Source organism: Epithele typhae, assembly GCF_022376455.1.
Source record: "Epithele typhae strain CBS 203.58 chromosome Unknown BXZ73scaffold_118, whole genome shotgun sequence".
Classification (NCBI taxonomy): domain Eukaryota; kingdom Fungi; phylum Basidiomycota; class Agaricomycetes; order Polyporales; family Epitheliaceae; genus Epithele; species Epithele typhae.
The window spans coordinates 57,174-76,716 of NW_025954309.1; the positions used below are offsets into that span (position 1 = coordinate 57,174).

Genomic DNA, 19,543 nt, shown 5'->3' on the forward strand with positions numbered 1-19,543 from the left:
CGGTGTGCTGGAAGAGCGTCGTCGAAACAGGACGTCTCGCGGGCTGACTCTGGCACTGACAGTACTGGAGGGTGGCGAGAGAGGTCGTGGTCGTGAAGAAAGAGATGCAAAGCCGCTGCAACGGCATTTCTTTACGCTGGGTCACGTGGGGCTACACGCTGGGTCACGTGAGGATACGCGTGAACGGACTCTCCGGGAGTCAAATGGTCTTATAGCACTGGTACTATTACCACGCCGTGACCGCGATAGGCGTTGAACTGGATGCATACTGCGCCTCGCATTGTCGCAAACTTCGACTACAGGTTACTACGGCGTTATGAGAGCGAGCATCATATCCTGATGTTCCTCCGTAATCACGTCGAACTCCTGCGTCCCAACCACCAACAAGACGTGCGGGCTAACATGAGCAGGGTATTGTACCTCACTCGCCTTTCCCGCCCAGTCAAAGTCGATCAGATGGATCCTGTCGTCGACCTACATGATATTCCACCGCCTGGCGTCCCCGTGCACGTAACCCAGACCCTTCAAAGTCTCCAGCGCGGTCGCCGCGGCGGATATAGTCGCGGCAGGGATGGCACGCGCCGCACCGTATGGTTGGAAGAGCGTCTTGCCCTTCAGATACTCCATCACCACGATCACCAGACCGTCGTACCCTTCTCCCAGAAGGCCGTCGTGGAATAACTTCGGAGCCAGGCCGCGGACCGCCATGTCTTCCTGCGCTTGCACCCCGTATTGGCTGACGAACTTGACCACGACTCGAGATATAGATGATTGAACCAAAGAAATTATTATCCATTACATCAGTACATAACATTATAGCACGTCTTCATAGGGCTCTTCGTCCGCCGAGACCGTGAGCTCCTCCACCGCGTTCTGCGCGTCCCCGAGGTACCAGTCAGGCATCAGGAACGACAGCGCGAGCGGAATCACGCTCAGCACCGTCGCGACGACGACCATGATCTCCATCGTGTCGCTGTATGCTGTCGCCGGAACCCGCGTCAGTGCCCAGGAGAGTAGAACGACGAGCCACGCACCTGCCACGACGCCCGCACGCACCGGATGGCTCAGCGGCCGCTTGCGCACGTCCGTGATGCTCCCAAACAGCGCCGCGCGCTCCGCCTCGCTCAACTCCGGCAGTTTCTCCTTGAGCTTCCCGGGCATGACCGCGGCCCAGATACCGCCTGCGACAGAGCCACCGACGCCGCCGCCGATCTCGGTCCAGAGGAGGACGAGGGCGATGACCATGGCCACGTCTGCGTGCGGGACGGACGCCTGTGCGCCGACGCTGGAGCAGACCGCGGCGAAGCCGCCGCCGAGGCCTTGCAGCACCTGCGTCCAGACGAGCGAGGCGTCGGTGCCAACGTCAGACCGGGCGTGGATCATGAGGGCAACACCAGCGATGCGAATGCAGAGGCCGATGATCAGGAGGGGCTGTGAACCAAGAGTGTAAGCGGAGGGAGGACAGTAGATTACAAGTAGACGGACCTTATATCGGTGCGTGAAGCGCATGATAATCCCAGCGGCAATACCGAAGAGGGTCAACCCGACAGTCTGCGCTTGCCCGAAGTAGAACACGTTCGTCATCGACCACGGCTTGGTAACGAGGACAAAGGACTGTAGGTATGTAAAGGTGAGGAAGAAGGACAGCTGCAGGACCAGGCGAGTGTCAGCACAGCAACGAGGAAGAACACTGTCTGTTACGTACGAAGTCGAAGAACCCGATCCACGCTGCGCACACAACCGTCCGGTTCGCAAGGAAGCGCATCGCGATGACGGGACGCTTCGCGTAGCGCAGGTCCCACAGTACGAAGACAGGAAGGAGTACCCAGCCACAGACGAACATGGCAACCATGCTCGCTGTGCGCGGTGTGAGAGCGGACGCGCGAGAGGTAGACGGGAACACGTACGATCTGCCCAGGAGCTTTTCCCTTTCCGCGCCAGCGTCATCGGCAGCAAGATGCACGCAACCGCAGTGGCGAGCAAGAGAAGCCCGACGAGATCGAGTTGCTCCGCAAGCAGCCAAGCGCGTTGTGCCCAGCCGGCCTTGACGTGATGAACGATGTCTTCGCCGGGGGGCGGGGTCTCAACCAGCCCGAGCTGCTTTGCCTTGCGCTCTCCCCAGAACAGGGTGAGGATGAGCGGCAGGAGCGCTGCGGGCACGAGGATGGCGAACATGGCGTCTGGGGTGCATGAATGTCAGATAACGTGAAGCTCACGGCACCGGAATCGCGATGACTCACACCCCCAGCGCCACCCCCAGGCTTGAGAACGGCGTCGGCGAGCTTGGAGCCGATGATGGCGTTAAAGAGGAAGGGTATCGAGGTCATCCCGGAGACGAGCCCGCGCCATTTGAGAGTGGTGATGTCTGCGATGATTACAGAGGTGAGCAATTGAAGTCCGCTGTGGGCCGCTATTCAGTGACGAGGGTGACCGGTGGGGAAGTGGACACACGTGTATCCGCTGAAAGAAAGAGTCGGCACGGTGTGAATGCGGAGGGAGAGGAGGACGTACATGGCGTAGCAAATTATGCCCAGAGCAACAAAGCCAACATGGAATGCGGTGGCAATAACGAGATATCCTGGAGCAGAGTTTACGACCTGCTCCTGAAAAAGAATCCGGAATGACGCACCGGTGACATAGAACAGGACTAAGGGGTGGAAGTGAATACATGGAAACATCACAACGAAGGGGATACTCACGAACTACAATGAACGCAGTCGCGCGGGAGGTGACGTCGGCGACCTTTGCTATGACAGGCTTCCCGCATGCAACTACGCAGGCGTTGGCCTCCGGGACACGCAGGAAGCAGAGAGGACTCACCGATGATAGATTGGGCGACTTGTATGGATGATATGAAGCTGTGTGCGCCGAAGAAGGAGGTCGCGAACGGGAGGTAGTTGGACGTCGTCTGGTTGTCGAGCGAGTATACATACGACGCCAGCGCGATGCTGCACGCGAAGCCGGCCCGCATCAGCCCAAGCCTTGAAGCGAGGATGAGGGGTGGGAAAACGGAAGACGGACCCAGGTACAGCAGCCACTGAGAATGCCCGGCCAAGACTGTTCCGCGGCCTCTGCGGCCTGGACACCGGCATGGGCATCCTGCTCCGCCTGGAGCTCGCGGGCAATGTCGAGACTGAGCCTGGAGGAGATGGTCGCGACCGAGTTGATGGTACCAACGGAGCGACCGCGGACAGCATACGGGGACGGTTCGCGGCGGCGTAGGGGCTTGAATCTGGACGGGGCGTGGGATGAGCAGACGAGGACTTGGGGGGAAGAAGGACGGACCGACGGGGGAGAGGCTCGCGCGGCGATCGGGGTCGGAGGGCTCGTGGGGAATGCGGACGTAGCCGCGGCGCGACATGGCGGGCAAGGAGAAGGACGAGGGACAGGTGGTGGCATGGTGAAAGTGGCGGGGGAGGAGGCTCAATATAAGTAGTGCGCCATCTTATCAGATAATGTGATGCGGGATCACCCGACAGACGCCTGCGGAAGCAAATTCCCGGCCCGAGCGTTTACTTTGGTCCAGGCGCCGTCACTGACCCTCTGGCTTACATAAAAGTCGGACCATGTATCGACCATCTCTCCAAGTCTCCTTCAACTTATGTACCTCCTACCTGGCGACTTGCCACATTGCACTCACACCGCAGTTAATACATATGCTGTTTGAATGCGCGAGGTACGAGCGCTAGTGGCACTATGGGGCGAATTCGACTCCCTGCAGCGCCTCCGAAGCCTACTTGCAAGACTTAATGCATTCATCACGAAGAACGACGGCGCATTCACGTTCGCGGATAAAATCGGGGCGCTTTACAGTATACGCGCAGAACGGGGAAGGCAAGTGGGTAAATGAACGCAAGCACGGCGTGGAAAGACCGCCCAGCGGCACAGGCCACGAGCACCCACAAACCGAAGGTGCAAACAGCCCTAAGATGCAGGTCCACAGGCTGAGAACACTCGCCAACCAAGGGTCGACCGGTCACCCATGTAGAAAGCGCACCTGTACTCCGCACGCGGGATATTAATGATTGACATTTTAAAAAAGATGGGCATCGCGCTTCCGTTCGTCCGCATCGTCGGGACGAACCTGGCGACAAGCTTGTGCGTGAGGTCGACGGCATACTAGTGGGAAGGGAGGGTTGAGGCACATCGTGATTGGCGCGATCGAGGCAAAGTGCGGACAAAGGTTCGCGGGAAGAGCGCGGACATCGATGCGGGCGTGGGTGTGGACGGGGCCGCGGCCAGTGGGAGCATGTGGGGGTGCGGGAGGTGCGGGACGGTGCCCGCGTGCGGCCAACGCGTTGAGGCTGGCGCGCGTCCTGAGGCACGCGTTGCTAAAGCTCCCTCTTCTCTCCTCCCCCACCTCGCGCAAAACCTCGCTCGCCCGCCGTCTGCCCCGTACGTCCCTCGGCCTTTAAAAGGCTCTTCTCGCCGTGTCTGACTACCTTGCGCTCGCCAGGACGCCCCACGAACCCCTGACGACCCCGTATTCCCCCACTAGCACACGCGATGGCGAGAAAGTGGACGCGCCGACGTCGAGCGACCCGATGGCGAAGGACGGGGGGAACGGGCCGAAGGCGATCATCAAGAACGTGGACATGAGCGAGGAGATGCAGCAGGAGGCGGTCGACGTCGCGAGCGCGGCGCTGGAGAAGTACAACATTGAGAAGGACATCGCGGCGCAGATCAAGAAGGAGTTTGACCGCCAGCACGGGCCCACCTGGCACGTCGTCGTCGGCAAGAACTTTGGGTCCTATGTCACGCACGGTGAGTGCATTGCACAGTGTTCTGCGCCGTGGAGGGGGGGCTGACCGTTTGCGCAGAGACGAAGCACTTCATCTACTTCTACATCGGCTCTCTCGCCATCCTCATCTGGAAGTCATGAATGTGCTGCGCGATGGCAACGGCGAGGATGCGTTGGCTCGTAGCCAGAGCGGACTGTGGGCTCATCGATCGGCCCGAATTGTGAAAGGACAATGGGGAGGGTCGTGGTCAGTCGTACGTTGTACTCGTCTTGTTTTTGCGAGCGTAATCTTTGTGGAGGCCTCGGAGGCACGTCCACCAATTCGACAGTATTCATGCCAGATGGTTCACCGCGCGTCCTTCTTGTTTGCCCGCTGGTCGTGATCAAGGCTCGAAGCTCCAGCCCATCGCAATCACGGCTACCACCTGATGGAACATGCGTAGCGGAAAGTCGAGTACCGCCATTCAAATATTCAAGCCTCAAGATCCCAACTTGAGTTCAATTGTCCACGTGAAGTTGCACATGCCGGCGCCACGTGGGTGGGCGATGCAGAGGTCAAGTCGGACGACTCAGGAGATCAAGGGGCATGCCGCATCGCTCGAGCTTTCATATCCTCTTACTATTGCAGCAAGTGTCTCCACCTTCTCAACTCTTTGGTGTCATCCGCTAATCTCTCCACCTTGTCGTTAGCACCCAATATTTATCAATGCCTTCCTCCGAGGATGATGCTCTCCCCTATCCTGATCTTACACACAACTTACCGACGTCCATCCGCTCCAACTGGTCGGTCTGTCAGCCAACGACTTACATCGTTCGCCCTCCAACATGCCAACGAATACCGTCTCGTTGTCCTCACCCTCCTCTCTTACACAATGCCGCCACAGCCATCAACCGCATCCTTCCCACGGAGATGCTCGTCGAGTGTTTTATTTACCACATCACATCCCAACGGACGTTGACGACCCTCTGCCAAATCTGCCGCGCATGGCGCTCTATCGTGCTCAATACTCCCTGCCTCTGGGCCACACTCATCGAATCCGAGGATGGTCCCTTGGCTACCTTCATAGATGGGACAAGTTGAAGGACGCGAAACGGTCTCGCTGTATCCAAGACCTGACCACTGCCCTCACCCAATCAAGTTCCATCCCCTCGTCTAACTCTCAAACAAGTCCCCGAGGCCATTGTACACGCCCTCGCTCCTCACGCAGGTCGATTGGTTGAGCTATACGTTCAGATCGTGGTCTTGGTGATCTTCGATCGTTGTCCGCACTGCTAAAACACAGCTACGCAAGTATCGAAACGCTGGCGGTGGTCACCAAGAAGCAAAGCGGCACGCTGGCGTCGCCCCGGACCTCCTCTTCGGCGGGCCCTTCAGTGGAGAGTATCGGCAAGCTCCCCGCACTCCGGGACTTGCGATATGTCCCTCTCGACCTCTTCCTGCACCTCGCTCGTCCAACTCTGATCCGTGCGGTGATAAGGGAGCCCATCTTCCAGCTGCGGACCGTCATCCCGCCGGAGCCCGAGCTGTCACAACACACGAGGCCGTGGTCCGCTGAGCCCGGGTGATCAGCTCGTCACTGCGTTGCGAACGTGCTACTCGCTTGAGGTCCTCACCTTCGAGGTCGAGATCCCCTTGCGGGATTTTGTGCAAGACCTCGGACAAGCCACCCCACCGCTGTGGTCGCCGATGAAGGCCATTCTGCCTGCCCTGCGCGAGCTCGACTTCATCGCCATCGACCTTGATCCGCTTTTACCGCTGCGGTCCTGGGGCTGCTTTCGGTACCCGCGCATCCCTCGCTCGAATTCCAATGCAGGCTGATCCCGGACGACCTATTCTGGGAAGAGATTGTCGCGTCCGACGCCGCCCAGCGCGCGCTCCCGCGCGTTGAAGGGCTGCTCCTCATGACCCGTTTATCCCATGGATGGACCGCTATATCCTTAGCCTCGACTGCGTAGAAGGGAGCGACGCAGAAGAACGGGTCCTCGTATTTGACTGCATCCAGGACTCCGTCTCAGACGTCTCCCTGTGCAGCCTGCGCGGCCCATTGTCCGTCCTGCGCACGCACACCGCGGTCCGGGGTCTCTTGCTTCGCGCGTTCTCCCGCGCGTTCGCGGCGGTCGCCGCGCTGGAGGCCCTCAGCACCACGAGCCGGGAAGACGATTCGCTGTGTTGTCCGAAGCTACGCGCGCTCGACGTCAAGTCTGCACATGCCGCCTGTGCACGGCCAGGACGAGGTGCGCGCGCCGAAAGGAGCGAAGGAACCTGCTAGGATGCCGGCGGCGTGCTGCGACGCGCTCATGGATGCGCTCTCGCGGCGGGCGGCGGCGGGGAACCGGTTGCGCACATTCTCGTGGTCTGTGATTGAGAGCCGGCCTCCGAAGCGCGTTCAGCTATACTCGTATGCAGAGCGTCGTGGATGACTTGTCGGTCCTGAGAGGGCTGGTAGATGGTGGGTTCGACTTTGATGGATTCCATACAGATACCTTGGAAATGTTTGGGCCTACCTCGTAAAACTGATCCCGGAGTAGGGCAAGTTGGTCATAGACATTCCGAGGAAAAGGCAGACAGTATGCCGGCTAATGCGTCTTACATGAGTATCTTGTGTCTTCGTGAGCACTTTGTGTATCCGTGTGAACCGATGGTCTTGGATTGTGGATAGACCATGACACGCTGATCTCGTCGACTACATTGGCTTTCGATACATGAACGCAACATGAACGACGATACAATCATGACAAAACCGTACGGACATCGGACGAGCTCGCGGTCGAAGACCTGCTCTTGCTCGGGGAGCTCAAGGACGCTAGGAACGTGCGGAAGCGAAGTACGTATACAGTACTGGGAGCGTGCTGCACCCGTGCTTTAGCGACTCCACATGAGCACGGCCAAGGAAGAGCGAACAGCAAAGTGGGCGTAAAGAACCTCGAATTCAAGCGAGTCCAAGTGCTGAAACATTAGCATGTAGCAGAAGTGGTAAGTAAACGCACCATACTTACATAAGCCCTCGATTAGCTTCCGAGCACTTTGCGAGTGCACCTAACACGCTCAGCCGTTTGCTCCCTTCCTCCATTTTGCCCTTCCTCTCCTCCTGGCCTTTGGCCATCTCTCCACCGCTCCTGTTCTCCTTTTTATCCCTCAGAATCCTCATCCATGTCGTCGCGGACATCACATTCTTCGAGGCGTGCGACGAACCAGTCAACCTCCTCCACCGTCTCCGCCTCCTCCTCAAGAAGCGAACGGGCCCGCTCTCAACCCAACGTAAGTGCGCATGCCTTCACCGCCCATCGCACCTTTCTCGCGCTCGTATCATCTCCCACTCCTATCGAACTGGCAACCGTCCGCCGTCTGTCCACGAAGAAGATGGCGCAGTTTCCCATCTGGATCCCCGATGTTGCCCCCTCCTCTCGTCCTACCTTCCCTATATCCCCTCCCCGTTCACACCCCCTGCGCCTGAAAGACCTGGATCCCTGCTCTTGAATCCCTTCACCCATCTCCACCTCACCACATCCTCCTCTCCCAGAACCTACATGATTGCTACCCGTTCCTCGTCCTCTCGCAACCGCACCACCCCCGTGAAAGTTGCGCTCCCCTACATCTTCGTCCGCTATCCGTGGATGATGAAGGCGAGCTCTGCGTCGCGGCCTTCCGTCAGTGTCACAACCCCTCTTTTACTTTCGTATGGCCGAGATCGTGTGGGCAATGGGGGGACGTTTCTGCATATACCCCCTGCCTATATGCGCCCTGGGTGATAGCGAGAGATCGCGTTGGATGCTACGCACACCGGGTGGGACGTTGCGGGAGGTGCACCTGGTTCGGACCAGGTGATGTGATCACCCACAACTTTCTCGCGTATCATCACTGTCCGTCCTTTCGCGAATGCGTTTTGTTCATCATCTTTCATCTTGTCCTTCCATCATACCTGCGGCCTTTCGCTGACGGTTTCTTTAGCCCGCCGTCGAGTCCGCAGTCACTAGATTACTGGTGTCGATCAAAGTCCTCCTCGAATCCCTCACACAATGGAGCAAGAACATCGTCGATGAGAACCAGTCAGCGACGTTTATGTCCGGCTGGGCAACGACTTCAATGCCGCTGTTGCCGCATTCAGTGCGTTCGGAATCGACATGAGGTGCGTCTGCCACGCTGCTGCCTGCCCGTACACTCTATAAGTACCCGCCCATTCAGTGAGCTTTCGGGCGTGCCAGAAGACCTCCGTAGCGTCCTCGAGTCCTGTCTTTCCGAGGAGGCAACAACGAACAATCTCGAGATTTTCCTCCCCGAGGTGCGCAAGATTATCACAAGTCTGCTCCAAGGTCTGCGCGGCAAACAGTCGATATATCGGCGCATCGTCTCCGACCAGAAGAGCGGAAACGGCAGCGATCGCGACTCCCGCAGTTCACGGAGCGTGCGGGAGGACGGTATATCGCGCCAGTCCTCCCGTCGCCCCACACCCTCCAACGACGTTCCCCCACGAAGCACCACCCCATCGAACTCTGGTGCGCCTCAAAGACGGAGACGACGGGCCAGGAAAACGGCACACTTTCCCCGCCTATGCCGAACGCCCAGCTCGAGCCGTTTATAGGCGGCTTTGCAGCCCCGGGCACCATGCCCGAAGACCAGGCGCGGTCAGCGCGCTCGTCAACACCTGTACAACCACGCCAGTCTGTCAGCTCCTCTATGTCTGTCCCGCTTCCCCGTGCGTATTCCACCTCTTCCGCCGACCCCAACTTCCCGCGCGACCCGCGCAGCCAAACCAACGGGTTTGGAACTCCCCCACCCCCGCCCGATCTTTCCTCTGCCCCGCCAACGCAAGCCCCCGTGCCGAGCCATGTCAAGCGATTCTCGCTCGTGGACGCGCCCGTCCCTTCTCCCCCCACCGTCGTGATCGAAGAGAGTGCTACGCCGCCGCCGCCACCCCCGGAACCCTTGACGCCCAACAGCCCCCCGACCGACAGCGTACCGCTCGAACAAGCTCCCGCGGTCCAAACGTCGCTCGCCGCACTCAAGAAGGCCGAGGCGCTCGAGCGGCGCGCGTCGAAGCGTTTCTCGACATACAACATCTCCAAGATGACCGGTGGCACCGTCCGTGAGCGCGGTGGCGGAGGGACCGGTGCGGGCAACCGACGCTCACTGCTCGCCGCGAACGGACAGCTCACTCCGGGCGACCTCGCCGCGCTCGCGGAGGATGGCGAGACTGCAAGTCCGCGCAAGAAGGGGACCCGGTCGCAGCGGAATCGTGCCCCCGCGATCGAAGAGGGAGAGGAGCCGCCCCCGGTACCACCGTTGCCCATGGCGCCGTCCCCAGTGCCGGCCGTGGTCGTCTCATCGGGGTCGAGCGAGATGGTGAACGGGCTAGCAACGCCGGAGGTGCCGCGCGAGCCGGAGTATGAGCCCGGGAAGCCATTTCAAGTGTTTCTCCAGGTCGGCCGGGAGGTCAAGAAGGTCCAGCTCGAACCGCCACTTTCCCTGTCGACGCTACGGATGCTGTTCGTCGACCGGTTCTCGTACTCGCCGGGCCAGGACAACTTCCCCCCGATCTACATCCGCGACCCGGCGAGCGGAGTGCAGTACGAGCTGGAGGATGTGGAGGAGGTGAAGCCGAAGGTGCTGCTATCGCTGAACATTGAGCGTGAGTCACCTTTTCTTGAGCGAGAGCACGGTGACTGACTGTCCACGTCCCCAGCGCTTGATCAAATCAAGCAGCACATCGACACGCAAATTTCGTCGCTGCAGCAGGACATCAAGGACCTTCGAACCGCTGTCGTTAGCAATCGCAGAACGTCGACCATCATCGCCCAGCCGATGGAATCCACGCCCGCTGCGCCGCGACCGCCCGAAGCCGTGTTCCGGGACGCAGCTCGGCGGATATCGCGCATGCTCCCCGACCAGAAGACTCCCTCGAAGCGCGAGAAGAGCGCTGAGCCCATCTCAGGCTTGCCGCCAACCATGGAACCCCTCGCGCCGCAGTGGACCGGGACGACGCTACAACCGCAGATGACGGGCGCGTCCGAGTACACGACCCGGGTCGTGTCCGACCTGAAGACGCAGTTCGACGAAGTGCAGAATCTCCGGCGCGACCTCGGCATCATGCGCCAGCTCTACACCGAGTTCATGAGGTCCACCAAGGACTCTCTCGGCACGCTCAGGTCGCAGACTGCGACCGTCAAACAACTCGCGAGCGCGCAGGTCGGCGGCGCGCGTGCGTACATTGACACGGGCAAGGCGAAGCTGGACACGCGGTCGAGCAGCGTGCTGACGAAGATGGAGGAGCTTCAAGACACGGTGGAGAACATCAAGGACGACGTGCTCAAGCGGAACGTCTCCCCGCGCACCGTGGTGCTCAAGCAGGTCCGCGGGGACGTGGACGCGATGACTCAGGAGCTGCAGAGCCTGCGGGATCACATCCAGACGGTGAAGCCGATGTGGAAGAAGACGTGGGAGGAGGAGCTCCAGAACATCGTCGAGGAGCAGCAGTTCCTCCAGCACCAAGAGGAGTTCCTTGAGGATCTCTTCGAGGACCACAAGGCCGTCCTCGAGGTCTTGGGTCACGTCGAGAAGGTCATCTCGCTCCGCGGATCGAGCTCTGGGAAGCGACGCACGCCCGCGTTCAAGCCGCCGCTCACAGAAGAGGGCCACGGCGGGATCTCGACGGTTATGTTCGAGATCCGCGGCGCGGCAGTGGACCCCGAAGCGCGGATGAAGGCTATCCAGGCGAACGAGCGTTCCCGTGCGAAAGATCTGGCGAACCGGACGGACGAGTTCCAGAACGAGCTCGAGGGTTTCGTGTCGGGCAAGAAGCTGCGGATGACGGGCGGGGCGGAGGAGGTGGAGCGGGTGCGGCAGCGGCGCAACGAGCTGACGATCAAGGCGATGTTCAACGCTGCTGGGGGTGCGGGGCGTCAGCGGGGGCGAACGGGAGTGGGGTGAGCTCCGCGTTGGCGTCGCCGGTGACCGCGTCGCCTCCACCGCACCGGGGGAGAACGGGGAGATGGAGAAGGAGGGCGAGGCCGCGGCGTGAGCAGGCGGGACGATACCTGTGTCGGTTTGTGTGGACTGTTCTATTGTATATCGTTGTCGCTGCTGTCCGACGGGGAGATGGCCGTCGCTGCTCACTCTTGTTTGTTCTGCGTCGACCGCCCTGCCCACCCTCGTTCTGCCCGCTTTTCGTCGTCACGCCCCATTATATTACTCTCACTCTCACTCGCAATGCTCCGTCTCTTCTCTCTCTTCTCTGCATGTTCCCTGCCTCGTACGTACGTGTAGACTACGCCATATTCCGTTTAGTGTCTTTGTATTCATTGCAATCGCTACGCTTCATACTCTTGCTGCGTGGTCCTGCATGTATGATCGGAACTCGTTGCGGGCGTTCGGCCGGTACGGCGAGCGAGCGGACGTACGCGTCTGCGCGGCGAAGGCTGGTGAACCTGGTCGCAGAGTGCTCGTTCCATGTCATTGCGAGTCCTACGGTATGTATACAAACGCGCCAACGAACACAAAGCACTTGGATCTAACCCGCGAACGCTTAATCTAGGACATCGCGAGAGAGATGGACGTCGGCGGACCAAAACTGTGGCCGATGGGAGCGTGCAGGTCAGCAGAGTCTGGACGAGGTAAGGAAGGAGAGAACAGATCAACGGAGGAGGTGCGGACGACTCGCACCTGCTCATTGGCCTAGCCAAACTAGCCCTGGACGCTCGACGAGTTCCCAACCAGGGTTATTGGCTATGTTTTGACCACATTTCTAACGTGAGAAGGGTTGCTTCAACGTGGGTGATCGAAGAGTGGTCGTGACCGAGCGTAGAGACAAAGTTCGGTGGTGCTGCGAACTAGACCACAGCAGAGCCGGAGGGATTTGTGCATCTCGACTGCGAGGGTTGCCCAGTTTCGATAGGCCGTATTAGACGACCTGCGTCATGTTCACGCGAGGAATGGACGAGAGAAGTGAGGACAGAGAGGGAGGTGCGTGGATACGGCTGAGATCGTGAAGGTGATCGGGGTGTCGACGTCGTCAGACGCTCCTCGGCCGCTGCAACTGCCCAAGAAGTAGATCCGTGTCTGCCCTCGTTGGGTCGGATGCGCCAGTGGAAGACAGGTCTGCCGAGCGTGTAGAGTGGCAAGGGGGATTGGACGAGGCGGGTTCGAACTCAAGAGTCAGCGCGTAGCCGAGGCGCGTCCCCGTGATGCACGCGTAGCAATCGCGTGCCACCACTGGCCTCAACGTCCTCAACCACAACCCCCACCCTTGTCCTCCGCCCCCCACGTCCCCGCGCACTCGGACACCCGTCCCCTCTACTCCTCACTGTACACGTCCGACTGCCTTCATAAATTGCGCACTCCGCGTCCCGTGTCCACCGCTCGCGAGTCGGCTCCAGATACCACCCGCATACAGCCAGCTATCCAGATATCCGCCGTACGTGAGTCACCTTCTTGCCTGCGATCCCGGTCGTGTACCCATCTCTTCCGTCTACCTAGCACGCTGCATACCCGCGATGGCCGCCCTCTCCATCGACGTTCAGCCCGCTCCCCGTTCACCCAGCCGTGCTGGGCATCGGCCACCTCTCCAGCGCTCCTCCCCCTTCCTCCCCCTCCGCCCCGACCTTGCGCCGCTCCACACTCTCGATCTCCCTCCTCTCGATTCGCCCAACAGTGACTGCGGAAGCAGCCCCTCTAGCTCTTGCAGCAGCGATTCGGACGAAGATATCAAGGTCCACCTTGCCCCACTGTGTCCCCCGTCCCCGCCCTCGCCCACTTCTCCGTCTGAGGACGCGCTCTGGTCGTCCCCGCCCGCGTCAGAAGGAGAGGAAGAGAGTGATCTGGACGTAGACTGGGACGCACGGCATGGCGAGTGCGCCCTCCCCTCCCTCTTCTCTCCTCCATCCACCACCCAACAAATCCACCCCTGGCCGCCCACTCCCCCTCCTCCCATGGAAGAGCACCATCCACACGCCCACTACGGCTGGTCAAATCATGCGCTCTCGAATCTCAAGGCTATGCTCTGGTACCGCCGCCACTACGCTTGGTGGGTCTACGACGAGACCCTTCGCCACTACGCCTCGTCCCCTTCTTCGTCGTCGTCGTCTTCTCCCATGTCCTCCTTCCCGTCTACCCCCTCAAACTATCTCCCAGAGTCACCTGTTCTTCCCCGCTCTCGCGACACGCCCTGGTTCACCGCCAACGGCATCCAACCACCCTCACACGATCACTCCCTGACCAGGCATGGTGCGCACCCCGAGCCGCGATGGCAGTGTTTCGACCCTCGCAGTGCCATCTTCCCCCGGGTCGGCGACATTTCCGACCTCCACGACCCATACAGTGAGGCCATTGACCGCGCTTTCCTTCACTGGCCATCGTACGGACTCAGCAAGGCCGTTTTTCTCAACGACATGCTGCGGCGCGTGCGCGAGGCCACTTCGTTGTCTTCCTGGGGCTCTCCTACCTTGTCGTCAATTGGCAACCGCGCCGCCCGGGCATGGACGGAGCCCGACTCGCCGGCTTCGACGTACAGTCAGGACGCGACGGCGGACACCCGGGCCGCGGTGCCCGTGCAAGTGCAAGGGTCTATTGTCGTCATGGACGACGAATTTGAAGACAACCACCGATTCGCCACCCCGTCGCCTTCCGTGCTCTCCCCTTCGAGTTCGCTCCCCTGTGCTGTGTTCTCGGTACCCTCTGAGATGAGCTGGAGGGCACGGTGGCAGCTGCTCGTCCGAATGTACCCAACACCCCTCCCTCCGATCCCACAACCTCAACCGCGCCTCCCCTCGATGGAGGATCTCTCCCAGGTCGGGCCACCATACGAGCTCACCGTTTACGACGCAGGCGCGGCATCAGAAGATGACGCGCTTGAACTCACAACCGCGCTCGAGGCCTCCGAAGAGCTCGCGCAGATCGTGGTCGCGCTGCCGCCGCCGGTACCTTCGACTGGCGCTGCACCTCCCTACACCGCCCTCGAGACAGACGCGCCTCCTCATTACGATCCTCTGCCACCTCCGCGCGCACCGACGCCGCACCCGGGCGCGGTGGGAAGGATGGACGTGACAGGTTCGAGCCCGGTGGTCCGGCTGCCTTCATCGCCGCCGCTCCGCGCGAGGCATGTCAAGAACGCCGACGCCGTGCAGTTCCGGGTTGCGCCGCCCCCGCCGCGGCCGGACTCGCCACGGTTCTCCTTCTTCGTCGGTGGCGATGGCGATGATAGCGATGGAGACAGATGAACTCGCTCCGGACCAGGCTTTGAGTCTTTTCTACACACGTATTGTTCTTTCCATCCCCACACTCTTTTCATTATCACTGTACAATATCGTTGTCCACCACATCTCACCCATCCCCACTCCTGCGGCATCACCATCTGTATTATAGCTAGTCTACGATAGCCTCTTGAGGCTTGGCGGACAGCTCGAGCCTCGGACCCCTGTTATCGGAGGTGTATAAGAGAGGCCTTTTTTTAAGGTCCGGAGGGTAACAACTTCATGAGGGGTAGAACTAGCGCCCACCCAAAAGGGCGCGAACCATCGCGCACATGGACTGTGGGTGCCTCACACAGCATAGTTGCCATGTGCGCGATGGTGCGCGCACATCCGTAGACAGTGTCTGCGATCCATCGCGCACATGGAGCATAGTTGTAATGTGCGCGAACCATCGCACACATGGTGGAGTGTAGGGTGTAATGTGTGCGAACCATCGCACACATGGTGAAGTGTACTAGGGTGTAATGTGTGCGATGGTTCGCGCCCATCATCGTAGACGGTGTCTCACATGTTTGTGATACATTGTGCACATTGGACGTTGCACCCACTGATATGTGCGCGAACCATCGGGCACATGGACTGTGGGTGCTTTGCATAGCATAGTTGTTATCTGCACGATGGTTCGCGCACATCTGTAGACAGCGTCTCAAACGTCCGCGATCTATCGCGCACGTCGGACGTCGCATCCACCGATACGTGCACGAACCATCGCGCACATTTGAGACACCGTCTATGGCGGTGCGCGCGAATCATCGTGCTGTGCGCGCGGACATCCGTACGTAGAGCCAGGTGCCGCCGAAAGGGGCAGGTGGGAATGCGCGCGGATGCCCACGCGTAATCCAGCTGGGCAGTCAGAGATATACCCACCCACTCCTCGTGCCATCCATCCCCTTCCCGCCGTCCGTTCATTGCGATCTCGGTGTCGTTCGATCCGTCATAGGTTAGGTTAGGTTATATAGACCCCCCTCTAGGTATGAGAGTTGGGGAGATGTGGAGAAGAGGAGAGCACAAATGCTGCCTTGGAGGCGTCTAGTGCACGCACAGGGAGCACGATGCGTTTCCCTTGGTGGCGCCTAATGCTGCCTTGGAGGCGTCTAGTGCACGCACAGGGAGCACGATGCGTTTCCCTTGGTGGCGTCTAATGCTGCCTTGGAGGCGTCTAGTGCAAGCACAGGGAGCACGGTGCGTTTCCCTTGGTGGCGCCTAATGCTGCCTTGGAGGCGTCTAGTGCACGCACAGGGAGCACGGTGCGTTTCCCTTGGTGGCGCCTAATGCTGCCTTGGAGGCGTCTAGTGCACGCACAGGGAGCACGGTGCGTTTCCCTTGGTGGCGCCTAATGCTGCCTTGGAGGCGTCTAGTGCACGCACAGGGAGCACGGTGCGTTTCCCTTGGTGGCGCCTAATGCGGCGCCTACTGTGAGCCAGTGCACTGCACCTGCGGGTGCTGGTCCTCGGACCGGCACCCACCATAGGGGCAGGTACACAGAGCATCACGTGGCTGTGTGCGGCAAGCGCGCAATGAGGCTCACTACGGAGTGGCGGTCCTAGGACCGCCTGGGTGCTGTGGGAACAAGGTGGCAGTGTTGACGTTTGGGGGCTGCCCGCGGCGACGGTCCCGGGACCATCAAGAACGCATGAGTGGGTGAGCAATATTTGATGTCAACAAAAGTGGCTTTGGGGAAAGTGACGCTCCACACGCGGTTATATCATGATCAACATGGGAGGCAGGGAGGGACCGTATGGGGTGACGGTCCTCGGACCGGCATTCGGCGTAGCAATGCCAATACTTGAAATATATTGACACTGAATACAATCATCAGCCTACACAGGACCTCCGGCATATTAGATATCTGGGGTCAGGGTGGGTGGCGGTCCATGGACGGGCAAATGAGAGACGGAAGGGCAACACACATGACGTTCAGGATGTGGAGGGAGATGTATTGGAACGACAAGAGATTGATAATGACGTTTAGTATGCACATGGGCTAAGTAGTATTGAGCGGTCAGATGGCGATCAAAAGGGCCGTTTGGAATCTTACGATGGTGCACCGGAGGAATCGTGAGTTGGAGCATTGGAGTCTGGCCAGTGGCCCGCGTGACTGTCACCGTGACATCCCGCCGAGTCGCTCACCCGCTGAGGCGATCATACCACCGCGCCGACCTCGTCTTCCTAACCTCTCCGGAGTCTCTCACCTTCATTACGGTGGTTAGCGTGGACATTATAAAGATGATCGATGACGCGACGCGACCTGCAGCCAGTTCGCGTGCGCCAGCCCGGTCACACTGCAGATGCGTGACGGGCGTTTGACCAGCGCGCCGCGATGCCGTGGAGCAGCGGAGTCGCGGAGGTGGAGCCATCTTTGCGCACTATAGTGTGTTTCCAAACGGCCCTAAAGCACCTGGGCATGGGCAGACACGTGGCAGTAGATGTGGGTGGGAGGGAGAGGCGATAAACAAAGGTGAGGAAGTTAGCTGGGAGGTGCTGGGGGTAGACTGAGGTGGGAAGGGAGGGCAAGAAGCTGAGCCGTTGCCCGTCGTGGTAGGCGCGAGGGAGGCATGTGCCGGGAACACGGGACGGGGACGTGGGCAGGGGGACGTGGGCAGGAGATGTCGGAGACACGGGCCGGGGGATGTGGGAGGGAGATGCCGGAGGTGACCGCGGGCGGGAGATGCCGGAGGTGAACGTGGGCGGGAGGGAGACATGTGCCGGGAACACGGGCCGGGGGACGTGAGAGGCAGACGCGGGCCGGGGTGACGCGGCCAGGAGATGACATCAAGCGGTTGAGTTTGATCACGGGGTCGTGTTTGGCCGCCACTTGTTTATTTGGACGCTTTGTTTGGACGCCGTTGCCGGAGCGCCCGAACCAGTGGTCGCGCATGCGCCCCACCCGTTTCCCACCAACTGTTCCCTCTGCTCCTCATCCCCGCCCTTCTCTGCTTCATCTTTCACTCTGCTCACTGCCTACCCCTCCATCCACCATGCCCGTTGCGATCGCCATCATGACCCCGGTCCCCGCCAGCCCGGTGCAAGTGCCCGAATACACCACCCAGGCGATGCAAACCCTTGTCAAGGTATGTATGCTTGTCGTATTCATGATGACGGCTAACATTTGCTAGTGCGACGGCTGCTGCAAGAACAAGAAGCGGTGCATGGGAGCGCGCGAAGGCTGCGACCGGTGCGGTGGCACCGCGGGTCGGTGCAAGATTTATGGAATCCGTGGCGATGGAATTGTCGACTGTAAGTCCCTTCGTTATGCTCAGCATTCTACCCATCCCATGCGTGCGTCTGGTAGTGCCGAAGGTAGGGTTCGTGGGCTGGTTCACCGGCCACGGATTCCGCGTCCTCAGCAACCTCCCACTCGCCACGTGCGCTGTCGCGCAAGGCGTGATGGAGTTCGCGATCGAGAACCTGACCGAAGGGGACTGGACGCCGATCCACGAACCTGGATTTGAGCACACGTTCCCCAGCATCCCCCTCAGTGTCTGGTTCGATCCCGACGACTGCCGCGCACTCGCCGCGCGCCTCCTCTTCGACCGCCCTGACCAGCACGTACTCGGTGCGACGAAGGCGAGATTCCTCCTCCACGCCGTTACTCCTGCCCGCGAACGGCGGTACGCGTCCCGCCACATGCGCGAAGGTATGGAGGATTGGTTCGATGACCTCCCACTCCCGATCGCCAGCAAGAAACGCAAGGCCAAACACACCACGAAGAAAAACGCGAAGCCCGTCGAGCGCGAAGTCCCGGCGCTGCCCTCACGTACGACCGCAGTCGCATTCGTCGGGAAGCCACGCCCTTGGTACCCCTTCAGACACCACCTGGCGCACGAGCGTTCTAGCTCTCCACCTGCGATCGCGCCAGCCTACATCGGCGCGCCACCACCCCGCTTCCGACGGACGTCCCCCACGTTCTCCGCCTCACCCGCCGGACCCCCTGGTGCCCCGTCCTCCGCCCCACCCGCCCCGCCCGCTGGACAGCCTGCCACCCGGTCAACCCCGCCAATCGCCACGACTCCCGAGTCCCCCGCCCCGGCCTCCCTCGAGGACGCGGTACGCGACATCACGCTCGGCACTCACCGTCTCGACACTGCGCGTGTTGAGATTCTGGCAGCGATGCGCCAGATCCAGGCGGGCGTCCGGGCGATCGGACCGAACCGTGCGGCCCTGGAGGCGGCGGTTCCTCGCCTCCAGGGTTTCAACGGCGTGCTCGACGTGCTCGACTACGCACTCGAGCATGGTGAAGACGTCGCGGCGGCGCTCCGGGTTGCGCCAGCGGACAAAGGCGATGCGGAGGCGGCGTGGAGTTGGCTCGGGAAGGGCGGTTGGGCAGGCGCCGTTTAGATTAGTGATTCTTTGTTTGTAACAGCACAGTCGCTCGCAAACCTAATATAATTGCTTTTCTATGTGTCATTGATTGTGAAACAGCGACGCTTACACGAGGCAGCCAATGTCGCTGCAGCCCGCTCTTGTATGCGACTGTAGTCACGCGTGCTGTCCAGTCATCTGTCCTATACTGAATAGCGTTCATCGTGGTCTATCTTTGTTCTGGTGCTTGACGCCACT

General features: G+C 60.4%; 4 protein-coding genes across 4 annotated transcripts; 3 read left to right on the forward strand and 1 right to left on the reverse strand.

Annotated features, from left to right (window-relative positions):
• Window positions 1–813: 813 nt before the first annotated feature.
• BXZ73DRAFT_93275 (MFS general substrate transporter) lies at window positions 814–3,361 on the reverse strand (the record flags this gene model as incomplete). The annotated part of the gene is made up of 12 exons (XM_048026625.1): window positions 814–980; window positions 1,035–1,431; window positions 1,486–1,647; window positions 1,706–1,857; window positions 1,908–2,180; window positions 2,255–2,400; window positions 2,512–2,578; window positions 2,630–2,647; window positions 2,700–2,771; window positions 2,821–2,981; window positions 3,059–3,225; window positions 3,290–3,361. The coding sequence occupies 12 exons, from the start codon at window positions 3,359–3,361 to the stop codon at window positions 814–816; spliced, it is 1,854 nt and encodes a 617-aa protein (XP_047871678.1).
• Window positions 3,362–4,042: 681 nt separating this feature from the next.
• Window positions 4,043–11,666, forward strand: BXZ73DRAFT_93276 (AIP3-domain-containing protein; the record flags this gene model as incomplete). The annotated part of the gene is made up of 8 exons (XM_048026626.1): window positions 4,043–4,098; window positions 4,499–4,764; window positions 4,821–4,875; window positions 6,874–6,976; window positions 8,691–8,788; window positions 8,925–9,235; window positions 9,322–10,368; window positions 10,423–11,666. The coding sequence occupies 8 exons, from the start codon at window positions 4,043–4,045 to the stop codon at window positions 11,664–11,666; spliced, it is 3,180 nt and encodes a 1,059-aa protein (XP_047871679.1).
• A 1,562-nt stretch (window positions 11,667–13,228) lies between these two features.
• Window positions 13,229–14,950, forward strand: BXZ73DRAFT_82497 (uncharacterized protein; the record flags this gene model as incomplete). The annotated part of the gene is made up of 1 exon (XM_048023720.1): window positions 13,229–14,950. One exon carries the CDS (start codon window positions 13,229–13,231, stop codon window positions 14,948–14,950), a length of 1,722 nt encoding a protein of 573 aa, XP_047871680.1.
• Window positions 14,951–17,961: 3,011 nt separating this feature from the next.
• Window positions 17,962–19,321, forward strand: BXZ73DRAFT_82498 (uncharacterized protein; the record flags this gene model as incomplete). Its single annotated transcript, XM_048023721.1, has 3 exons — window positions 17,962–18,054; window positions 18,100–18,220; window positions 18,276–19,321. 3 exons carry the CDS (start codon window positions 17,962–17,964, stop codon window positions 19,319–19,321), a joined length of 1,260 nt encoding a protein of 419 aa, XP_047871681.1.
• Window positions 19,322–19,543: the final 222 nt, after the last annotated feature.